Raw genomic sequence first — 12502 nt, forward strand, 5'->3', positions numbered from 1 at the left:
TCTATAGCAGTTACAGAAGGGCTAACCGCATCCATTCTGTGCCAAAAATATCTATTTGGCTTCTCCAGAATACATAACAAGCAAATCATTGAAATGATATGTACGCTGCAATGGCCAACTGTTTCCATGTTGAGAAGAAGAAATAAGGGAGAGTTTTGTAACTTTTTGGATCACCTAAATTGATGGTTAAATTTTGAATCTGTAAAAAAACAATAGTTTGTCGCGCAGCAAAAACCTTCCTCTTCAACTCTTTTGAGATCGGATACTAAATATTCAATGCTATACAGCGAGTACTTGCTGAGAAATCACAGAAAAAGTGCATGGTGACAATTGAAACAAGTTAAGCACCTGTGACATATGACACAGGTGCTTTCAACACTCGTATTCAGCAAACTTGACCTCTTGAGAAAAAAGACCGGTAGAAATGAAACAAAACTGATTATGAATAAAGCATTGTTCAGGAGATCACAGTGTGATAAAAGAGTTGCCCAATAGATAAAAAGTATGATCAACAACCAAGCAGTGTAATTTATTGATTTTAGTAGACATCAGCATATTGTAAGTGCAACAGCTAGCAGTGAAGTTAATATGAAGTGATTAGAATGTATGGTGAACAGAAATGCTGCTGAAACTGGAGTGCAAGAAAAGCAGACAGCTCCAATATTCGTGTCTTCGCACACTCCATAGCCCTGGTATTCCAATTTGCAGGTAATATCACATTTATGAGGTAACAAAGCGATCAGCATATCAACGCAGCCTGCAGTAATACCCTTGTTTCCAAGAACTTGCCAGCATCCCGATCTTTTGTCACATGACAAAGTACCTGCAAAGATCGTAGTGGGTCTATATTTTACTGAAAATGAACTGACTAGAAAAGAGAGCAGTTCTTCAACCGCATTGTTAATTTTTTTAAATGATTGAATGCCAACTTAAACGAGTCACTGGAGCGAGAATTACCACCAACTTATTGCAACTGTTAGGCCTTTATCAGGACTAGTATCCTGGCAGTCCTGAGCGCAGTGAGAGATGTCAGACGTAATAAATAATTGCACAATTATTCCAGAACATGGCAAGGTGATTAATCAGCTCAGTTATTAAAGCTTCAGGCTAAAAAGGTAAATGTAACAAGTTCAAATCTTGTAGGATTCAATCTTTTTTCCAACATCTAACTGTGGCTTCCGACAGATGGACGGATGGGGGTCTTATTATAGTCTAAATTTATGCATAGCACAATCTTTACTATAATAAGAGCCGTGTTCATCCATCCGTCTGTCTGTTCGTCCGTCTATCCGTCTGTCCGAAGTCACTATAAGAGCAATAGGAAAAAAGATTGCTCCGCATAGGATTTGAACCCAGATATTTGGTTCATTTGATATTAAAGCCAGCCGCACTGCCACTAAACCACAAAGCCACTTTGCCTCATTTCCAAGGTTGTGCCTATAGTGATAACACATCTTGATCTCTCATGGGCATGAGACTGCCAGCAGCCTAGTATCATCAAATAATATAATACAATTTTCTTATGAGTCATGCTTGTAAACAATACAGAAAATTTAAATAAAAAATACTTCAGTTACAAAATCGCTGATTGTGCCTCATCTTGCTTTAGGCAAAGGAGTGAAAACAAATCTTAGGCTTTAGCCTTGACTCTTTGCTATAAACTACAATATAGCTGTATTACAAACTAGTATGCTAGTAATTGTACACTAGTTGCATACAAAACCATGTACCAGCACTACCATCATTGTAGGCTTACAAAGATTTAACTGAATAAATACACCTTCAGTCATCTGTTCCAATCATCATCATCATCTGCTAGGCTTGGAATGCCATCACTCACATTTTAGTTAGCCCGGGCATGGCTCTTATGGGGGGGAGGAGAGAGCCATGCCCAGGCTACATTTTAGTCATCTCCGTGGGAAAACACAAATTATTCTTTTATAACGCACAGCATAGACTTGTAGCAACCGTAGGACAGAGTTTACATTATTTTTGTGCAAATTACAGAAGATGCAGTTGAAATCCTGAAATTCTCCAAGTTATAATTAAGTAACCGAGCAGATGTGAATTGTTGCGTAAGACAATTTTCATGAAATATTTGGCCGCCCATCTGGATGATAGTGACAGCCATTTCACATGGATGGCAAGGTGAATGCGCTGCCACGGCTGACATATCAGACGCACGGGCAGACTGTATCTACTCTTTCCAATTAATATGATCACCTAACTATCTGTTTATCTATCAAATTATACTATCAAGTGGTTAATCGCCAATTTAACGGTTACTTCTGCAAGACATCTCATCTCTATATTTGGCCAGCCCTGCTATCTCAAAATCTGACAGTAATTGCGAGCTATTGCAAGATCAAACTTGGCTGACTTTGGCCAGTTAGTTAAAAGGGCTCTTAAGCTTCAATTCGATCGTGTTTATTCGTACCCTTCCCAAGATGCACTGAGCTTATCTTGCTAATGTGAGCAATATGCATGGTCAAAGAATTGAGGATTTTACTTGGCCTGAGAGTGACTGCAAATTTCATAATACATGATGCACAGCTGAAATGAAAAAAATGCCTTCTAAACTCATTTTACCTTAATTCTTTCTATTTGAAATTGCGTAACCAAAAGCAGAGATAGCAAAAGATCTTATCTCCTTACAAAGCAAGCACTGACTGATAGCATTTCATTCGGTGCATTATACATAAACACTGTATGTTAATGGTTTATGCCATATATGTGACTATTTAATCTCTAAGTCAATGATAGAACTTCAAAAGCACATTTATATTCAACTAGTGGTGTTTGATTCATGAGTTCAGTCAAGTATTAACACCGATATGGGAAGTTTGTTAACAATATGTATGATGAAATTTACCAAAATACTCATAAAATAGATTTTTGCTTTAATAAAAATAGCTTCCGTAAAAGTGGGCAGAGCAGAGAGTATAATATTTGCAAAAAATAGTTGCACATCCTTGACTCAATAAAAAGTTATAATGTATCAATAGCCTGTGTTCCAGCAGTGATTCATTAAAACTTTAGGTGTTTTAATTGCACGAGTTACATTTCTAGCTATAGTATTGTAAAAAGATTTAAAGTATTCAGAACAGATTGGCTGGCAGCGGTAAACTTAAATATATATTTTTACATTATTTATAATCTATATATAACAAGCTCAGTTCCTCTCTGTCTAGTTGTAGCGATAAATCTACTTTGCAGAGGATTTGATTTCAGCACCTCTATTTCAAAAAGTGTTGAGCTTATTCATTTGACCACGGTGTTGAACAGGTAGCAAAAACAGCTTATAAACAGTTGCAAGTAATTCAATGTACAGGTAGTATAGTAGGTAAGGTAATGTGGGTAATATAATGTTTGTAAGCTGTTTTTTATTACAAGTGCAATGCAGGGCATTTAGCTAGTATTTTTACAACTTAGAGATTGATAGTGTTATCAGGTTCTAAGCAAGAGTGTTTGAAAGAAAGTTACAAAGTGTAGCGTTTAGCCATGAGTATTATTTTTTAGGTTTTGCCGACACTTTTGTTACAAAAATTATAAACTTTGTGATAAAATGTGATATAAATTGTGAAAAATACTCACCAAAAGAATGACCTTGAACTACATGGGGGCATGAGACAACTTGCTGGTAATGTGACTGATAAGGTGAACACCTCCTTGTCTCGCAGTTGTAGAAGAAACCTGGAGCACAACTACACTTGTGGTTATACATGCAGTTGTAGCCTATGTGTGAGGTACACTTGTCAGACACCTGCACGCAGTACTCGTCCAACAAACTTGAACAGTTCCCGTTTACTGAGTGGCCATGCTTACATGGTGCGCATGTCTCCTCGTAATCATCATAAAAACCTTTGCCTGTAAAAAATAAAATACTAGCATTTATTAAAAACGCAAAAATTAGCTTGAAGCAGATGACCTCTTTAAACACCAAAAACTGAGGCTAATATCAAATTTTAAAATTGGAGTTGCTGTTTTTCGTTGGTAAAAATTAATAAAATGTTTTAGTAAAATTTCACCGTGCAGTTTATCACCGAACAGAGTTAATTAAAAGAAATCTTTTAAAAGGTAGTTTGAATGAAATTTTTTTAGATTTCAAAAAGACACCCTTTTAGCATTCAATTTTGCTGACCGCATTCAAAATAGAAGCAGTTGAAACTCTACAAATCGCCTTCGTCAAAAAGACTATAACCACGATAGAAACATTATGTTAAAAATTTATGCAAATAAGTTATTTCTGATGAAATTATAACAGAATCACTTAAAACTCCCGAGCCGTAGCAAGGGTGCTTTTTGCCTGTTTGGTGTATTTGAATCCTGATCTGAGAACTCTGCCTGGTGCCAAAAACTGGTGCCAAATTTGACTTCACTTAAAATTATAGATGATGAGCTGATGCTAACATCCTGAAACTACTGCAACAAACACAGTCTAAACTCTTGATAAATATCATAATGCTTGAACCTAGTCATTGCGCAACATATCAATTTACTAGTCAAGCATCTAATGGGTTAATCAAAATGAAAACTAGTGAAAAGTTCCCACAGTTATCTGGTGATCATATCAACGCTATCTGATAAGACTGTGGGAGTCATTGCCAGCTGTGCAGAATGCTACAAGAATGTTCAGAATGCTGCAGATCACAACTGGCTGCTGTTAGATGATGCATTTTTTACACTTAATTATTTGCTCCTTTGCGTTGACTTACTCCAAGGTTGTTAAATGCTACCACCACAAGCTGAGCACAGTTGCAAAAGAGATAAGTGAATTTACTCATGTTTCAGTTTATGAACTTTCTGTTACTACAACCTTCAATTCACTATCCTGATTCCTTTGCAATCTTGTTAGATTACCAACTTTCAAATACTTTTGTTCAACTTCCACAATTCCTGATTTCTGTTTTTAATCTTTTTTTTTTCTTTTTTAGGCATGTAATGAAAAGCATTCGTAGAGAATTATCTTAAGGATTATGGAATTCAACTGCTGATTAAAAAGAGTTACTACGGTGTTTTTATTTAATTCATGTACAACTGAGGCAGATACAAGTCAGCACTAAAGGCCATCAAAGTTGAGTACATACACTAGCTAGTCACACAAGTGTTGCACTCTTTTACAAACCGATACGAAGAGTAGCTATATAAATACAAATTTCTAATTTTAAAAAATTTTTTAAAACGAAATATTTTAGAAATCAAACTTTTAAAATGTCTTTGTTCAATTCCCTCAATTTTTTATTTCTGTCTTTTCATTATTTTGAACCGTAACAAAAATATCATTTTGTTGATTATTACAAAAGTTATTCGTGCATGCATAGGCTACTCAATGAGAGATCTGATTTCTGCAGTCAAGGCTCAATAGGAGCTGGAATGCATGTCACCTATCTCGGCCAGTGATGTGTAATGAATTAATTGTTTACTTTTGGTGTTTGCTAATAGAATGCAATACGCAACAGTTCGTGGTAAAAAAGAATTAATGGTCAATATATCCATTTCTATTTAAAAATTCATTATTAACAAACAGTCTAAATGACCTTGTAAAAGTAACAAATAGAAACTGTGTAATAGATATCATCTACTTATCAATTGGTTGTAGAGAATGAAGTGAATTGCTCGTGATTATTGTTGGCGTAGCTCGGCGCAGCTAGTATGATGCTGGCAGGCATGCAATTTCCTAACACAGAAAACTGTGTCAAGACCGTAAAACTGGTTTAGAACTGTAAAGCTGTGTACCATAAAATTCTAGCATGAATGGTTCTTAAGCCGCTGTGCTATTTCTCACGGTTATAGCGGTTATATGAAGCTGTTGAACAGCAAGAATTCAATAAACTTCAAAGCTTATCAGATCGAATTGATATTAAAGATAATATTGCACAGATTATCCATATGAATTCACGCTGAGAATCTGCCAAGCGAAGTTAATCTGCCATGGAATTATTTTTGATTGCAGATTATATTTTGACTGCTGTCGGCTGGAGAGAAGCGTGTTGACACTTACTATAAAGTACTCACACTACTGCATCATAGAATAACTGTTAAAACATTCATGTGTAGTACTTGTGTCTAGTACAACTCACCATAACCCTGTTGGTAGAACACAGGTCTTAAAGTTGTGAGTTCTAGTCGCAGCTTGAATGTTTTTTTTTACGAGTTTTTGTTAAAAGCAGAATAATCTTCAATCTCTTATTTTGTTCAGATTAAGATGTACAGTATTAGATGGGATAAAAGTTTATGATTAAAGATTAGCTGACATTTCTATAACAAGCGATAGAAGAATTTAATATGGAGCAAAGAGCATCTTCAAGAGATTTCTGTTTGGTGAAGTAGGTGACAGCATGGTCGAAATAATCATGACAGTCTGTGCAGTCAATTAAATAAACTATTCCTTTGCTGTGATGCCAAAAATTGATAAACAGAAAAAAGAATATATTTCTGATACATTCAGTGATTCTCAAAAATACAGTGGTAACACATTCCTTTATATCTGAGATGCTTTGAAGAGACATACGTGTAAATGTAAACATCTTTTTTCAACAGAGATAGGTGAAGTGCAGACAGAAAATGATAGGAAGTAATTTAGGCACTCTTACCGCCGCCGTGCTTAGAGTTGGAACACATACAAGCGCCGTACTCTGCCTGAGCAGTGTCACATACAGCCAACCCACCCATCCTGTGCTTGCAGATGATGTCACCCAACTGACAAGATGACCTGTCAACTTCCTCTGGTTCCATGAGTGACGTTCCATCCGCGTAAGATGACAGGTTCACGCTGCCTGCGAGGCAAATTATTATTTCTCTTAAAACAAAAATTTCTATAAGTGGAAATATGTCAATACAATATCTGTGTGGATCACGCTTCAAATTGTCTTAAGCAGAAAATATAATAAATAACATTATCAGAGAGTGACTGTGGGAGTTGTCAGGGACTGATGGTAGGAGTTGTCAGAGACTGGCTGCAGAAATTATTTTATAACAAAACCCTGCCAAGTACACTTAGCAAATAAATTTTATGTTTTTGCTGTTAAGTTTTTACTTGCTCATAAATTAAAATGAATAGCAAAAAATTTTGAGACACATAAATTCACTTTCAAATTTACTTTCAGATTTACTTCAAAATGACAAAAGATATTGCAATTGCTTGTCTGAACTGAAGTAAAAAATGAACTTTGCTGCATGGTAAAAGTATAGTTTTCCAATTTGTGTAAAGAATTTTGGGTTTGATTCTCATCCATTATGCTTTTAAGATATTATTTTCATTTTGTGATTTAATAATTCTGTACAGTCTTTTTAATATCCAACTTTAATCAAATGCGAAAGAACAGTTTGTAATCAAATATTGCAAGTGGAAGCAAAAGAAAGAGTGGTTCACAGCAGTCAAATAACAAATCCTGAGGTTAGTATAAAAATGTAGATTTGATATTTTCCGTCAGCTCTCGCTAGTAGCTGTTTGTATCTGCTGTAATGTACAAGTTGACTGCTATTATTTTTGTACTTTTTGCAGATTACTAAAGATATTATAAAGCATTTTTTTTCCAACTTTTAAAAAACATGGCTAATGCCACGAACATGCTAGCAATTGTTGGGTTGAATGGGAAAGTGACCTGCAACAGGCTTTTTTTGTTTAAACTTACAAGGACTATTTGAGTTAAGAATTAAATTAGGAAACAAGGAAAACCAATATAATTACCGACAAGGTGATGCTCTGTAAAGTCTGCCACACAGCAGGTACTGCCAACAGGGTTGTGAAGACAACTCCAAGTTGATGCAACAGGATCAAAGTGAGGAAAATAGCTGTGTAAGCACACGCACCTGTGGCTGTAAAAGACATTTATGGGAATAGAAAGTATCAGCATGTGTGTACTAAAATGGTTGATTGTGTGAGGTTATACTGTGTTTGGTTCTACGAGCTTCAAGCCATACAACTTTTTATGAGTTTGATCTAGTTTCTACTGTCTTCTAATTTCACTAAAAAGATTGTGCTCAATTTTTAACATATATTAAACTGTTAATAAAGTATATAATAAAGAAAAATACCTTTTTTGCGCAGTCATGTTCAAATCAACACTTTCTACATAAAAAATAACTCCAACTGCAGTGACTTTTTGAGAATAAATAATATGATTTTAGTACAGAAGAGCGTATTGTTTCTTTTAAAACTAGATAAGGTTGAATTCCAGTCAGTATAGTGACCGAAGTCACTATCAATGTATCATTTTTGAAAATTTGTTAAATCTTTTTTTGGTTTCTCCCATTTAGCGGTTCCACTGCAAACAGAATATCTTGGCACAAAGTATATTGGGACCATTTGCAGCTGATATTTGGTGCAAGAGTAATTGTGGCTGGATGTCCTTCCTAACACCACCAATGGTCTTTCTGTGATTTGAACCACCGACTTACCGATTGTATGCCAGCGCACTAACCACTAAAGCACAGCTGCTGTCTTAGAACTTTGCTAAATGTTGCGTTATATTTACGTGAAAACCGTGTCAAAATCAGCAAACATCGCAGATCTAAGATTATTTTTGGAAAATGTGCAATTGAAATGCATACATTTAGCATTTGTCTACTCATTTTTCTTTGGTTCTTATTGACTATAAATATAGGAAAGCTAACTCCTGGCTATAAAAAAGGTTTAATACCTGTTTTGTTCATGGGTCAACTTTTGCTCATTATCAACATGATTAACTGGATCTATTAACCCTTAACAAATGAATCCACAAGTCTGAGCTCCATAAAGCTAAACTAAATAGTAATGTTGACAAGTAGCCCATGACATAGAACTTGTATTAGCAAGTTACCATGGTGTAAAGGTATATAGCAGCGCGTAGTGACAGCCTATATAATATGGTAGTATTTATTATCACTTTCAATAAATTCTGATAGTATCCAATACTAAATTAGACAATAGGTAAATTAAGCAGAAAACGTTGCCAACTTACTTGACGCAAATAGAATGATTTGCCTTGCAGTCTATTGAGCTCTGGCAGCCTGAATCAACAGTGGACAAACTTCCTGTCACAGTATTTGACGAGCGATAAGTTGGAGTGATCTTACTTGCAGTGGAAACAACTCCAAGAGTACTAACATCGCCGCTATAATTCTGACTTGTAGAATTACTAGCACAAGCTAATATTTGAAAAACAGTTAAGACTAAATACTGAATAACTGCGCAGCACACACAATGCATGTTAATATTATTAAATGTCAATTATTAAACGTAATGTTAAAGTGATGAACTTCTAGATGGCCCCGGCTAATGTGATATCTGATAAAAAGAATTATGTACAATATGTAATATTGGCTAACAGTTAAAATAGAATGAAAAGAAAAGTTCGCAGAAGGAAAAAATTGATGTACACAAACTAACATGCATCAATAAAAACAAATTAAGTTCTTATTTGTAAAATAATACAGTACTGTATTCTGAAAAACTAATGTCGACTCCAAACACTAAGCTTTGCAATATTTTTAACTGTGTACAAAATCGACACTAAAAATTATATTGATAGTTGCCACTACGAGCTAAAATTGCTATAGCAAAGGACATCACATCATTACTTATAAACATTTCAATAATTTCATGAAACATACAAAAATATTGAAAGGATAACTTGACTGTACATAAAGCTCAGTTCATTTTGCATAAAAACCTGTTAAGAATGAGCAGAACTGTACACAAATACCGGTAGATACAGATGAGCGTATAAACATGTCTTTTGAGACAACTCAGCTGATAATGTTGAAACAAGTTTATCAAATGGAATGCAGTGCCAAGTGAATGACTTTATGCCACGTGTATGAAGCGCACAACGCCGAGTGAATCCCAAGTGCCAAGGACTTCACATATTTAAATGAGCTAAACTGAAAACTGTCTCCTCGTCAGTCCGTGGTGTCCCCGCAGTCAAGGATGAGCTCCTCGAGCCTAGTGAGTTTATATCTGCTGCACAAGTCAAGGATATCTTTAATCACTTCTTGTCCATTGCGAGAAAGCAAAAGGTTGACGAGAGCGATGAGACGAGGTCTTTCACAGCTGCTGTTCATGTAGTTAAGGAGTGAAGGAGTTGTCCTCTCTGACAGCTCATCATCTTCAGTTTGTGATACATCTGTTTCCTAGATTATAGAAACGTGAGGTGACTGACTCAAAGTAGGCTAAATCTCCTGAGAAATTGCTTTCTCATGTTTTAACAATGCTGCGCAATAACAGAGCTAATCTGGCTCGAAAAAGAGAATAATTGTGATAGGCCTGACATGGGTAAGAAACGTGTGGAAGCAACAAATCAAAGGCAACATCTAAATTTATGATGAATTGTTCAAAACGTTACGAGGCTTCTATCTAAAGATGAAAAGATTGCTAAACCCACCAATAACAAACTGCTAGAGCACTTGTAATGATTCATACAATTTATTAAATGACATAGTAAAATGCACAACATGCTTTGATTGGTTGCTCAATTGTTGCTAGCACAGTCACAACATCAAAGAGAATTGTTTGAGTACTACCCACTAAAAATTCATCTGTCATACAGCCCATGACAAAAGTGATAAAGGAAAAAGAAAGGGTACTGCCAGTTGAGAAATGCGATATTAGCAGTCAAATGGCACTGCAGTGCAATAGGAGAACTGCAATGGTCGCTGCAATGGTAGCTGTAATGTACTGGGTGTTATTATGTACAACAAACAGCAATAATGAAAGGAAAATATTATATGTTTATCTCTCCCCTGCAATAGGAGAAATGCAATATTAGAAGTAAAATGGCAAGCTGCTGTGTAATATACACAGGCTGGGGGGGCTGTATATCATTGGTCATAGCAACCAATATCAAGAAGTTGTGATATTTATCTAGAATTCTGTATTTATATCTAAAAAATTATGCTGAATTTAAAAATCTAACAGATTTTAGCTGGTTTTCATAGAAATAGCTGTATATCTATAAGAAAATGTAGGCTTATTACTTAATTTTGCAGATATTAAAAACGGCTTGGCAGTACCGCGATATTGGGCACAGCCGCAGTATCATCAACAAAACCTTTAGAAAAATAATAACAGTAACATATTGCACACCATCGGTCACTATATACTTCAATCTTGTAAATTTGAATGATTATTCTTTTAACTAAATCTTATAATAATCTTATAAAACCGAGTAATTATTCTTATAATTAAATATTGTAAAAATCTTATAAGAATTGTTAGAAAAATATCTCGTCATTTCCTTTACTTTCACTGCTTTGGACATCAGTTGGAATACTAAAGTACTCATTATAAGTATCCAAAATGTCAGAGTCTGGTAGAATCGGCAAAAAAGAAACGATTACTTTTCAGTACTTCTACGTTAATTACAGAAACCTTCGTCAATTGGGCAATGCCATAGACTGATGAAATGTCCACGTTTTTTTTTCGTGAAATGCGCATGACTTAATGGTTCTACTATCTGTCGCACAGCCTCATCAGCGCTTCGTTGGCCGGTCTTAATTTTGATTAACAAAGGTTTGTCAAGTTTTAATGGCGATTTTAGGCCAAATTAATCTGTCTATTTATGTATAATCCGATCAGATGGGTTACTTTTAGGATATTGCGTCAACTTTTCAAAGACTTGGTAACATATTTAAATAGGTTTATATGTGTTTTGTATCATTATTATACTTGAACGACTCTACACAAAAGTGGTTAATTTTTTTCATGGGATTTTGGTACAAGGGTTTGGCAACGGCCGTTGACGGATAATTTTTGGGAGTTGTGTGCGCATATGCATTTATCATAAAGCTCCCAAACAATCGCTTCGCTCGTGTTTGGTCGTGGGATTAGCTGTAATTACCCCTTTCTGGCAACCATTAAAGAAACTGTATGTAGTCAGACTTAAACAGGCATTGAAAGACAACAAGTATAGCTCAAATAGTTGAACAAATTATCACACCATGTTTAAAACTCAACCACCATCTATTGGCTGTTTAAATCCCCTTGAAATCATGTGGTTATTTGTATGCAACAATCTGGAAGCTTCATCCTTATGAACAGTTTTTTCTCTCTTACCAAAATCAATTTACAGTAAACCCTCGCTACATCGTGGCGCACCTTTCGGGTTTCAGTGCTTCGCGGTTATGAAATGTTCATTAAAAAGTTGAAAAAAATTAATTTTAAGGCCTTAAAAAATTAAAATACATATATACATGTATATGCTTACATAAAATACACTTACCATAATGTGACATCCTTCTAACAATGAACCCAGTTAATGACAAGTATGAATATTCAAACCAGATGTAGTCTGAACTACAACAGTACTGCGTGAGTGCATTATCTGGCTTAAAATACTTGGACTGAAGTTGAAATATAAACTCAAAGTCAATCAAGAAAACTTCAATTTACTTACTTATACAGGGAATGAATACAATATTTAGAAAGCAGTTTGTGTTCTGGTTTTAAATTTTGGCTCATAAATTACATTTATATATATAAATCTCAATGTTTGTCTGTCTGTCCTTCGTCTGTCCAGTTATA

General features: G+C 35.1%; 2 protein-coding genes across 3 annotated transcripts in view; both read right to left on the bottom strand.

Moving 5' to 3' along the window:
• Positions 1-110: 110 nt before the first annotated feature.
• On the bottom strand, positions 111-9190 carry LOC137393659 (uncharacterized). Its single transcript, XM_068080301.1, has 5 exons — positions 8943-9190; positions 7691-7818; positions 6594-6776; positions 3595-3867; positions 111-823 (listed from the first exon to the last, which is right to left on the bottom strand). The coding sequence occupies exons 1-5, from the start codon at positions 9188-9190 to the stop codon at positions 549-551; spliced, it is 1107 nt and encodes a 368-aa protein (XP_067936402.1). The 3' UTR covers positions 111-548.
• LOC137393643 (protein saal1-like) overlaps positions 9181-12502 on the bottom strand; it is a 29418-nt gene continuing 26096 nt past the window's right edge. For both annotated transcript variants that reach the window (XM_068080291.1, XM_068080286.1), the window contains exon 12: positions 9181-10113. In XM_068080291.1, coding sequence (XP_067936392.1) covers positions 9883-10113 — 231 coding nt within the window. In that variant the 3' untranslated portion in view covers positions 9181-9882. The remainder of the gene's footprint in view (positions 10114-12502) is intronic.

The sequence above is a fragment of the Watersipora subatra genome, chromosome 1 (genome assembly GCF_963576615.1).
Source record: "Watersipora subatra chromosome 1, tzWatSuba1.1, whole genome shotgun sequence".
Classification (NCBI taxonomy): Eukaryota; Metazoa; Bryozoa; class Gymnolaemata; order Cheilostomatida; family Watersiporidae; genus Watersipora; species Watersipora subatra.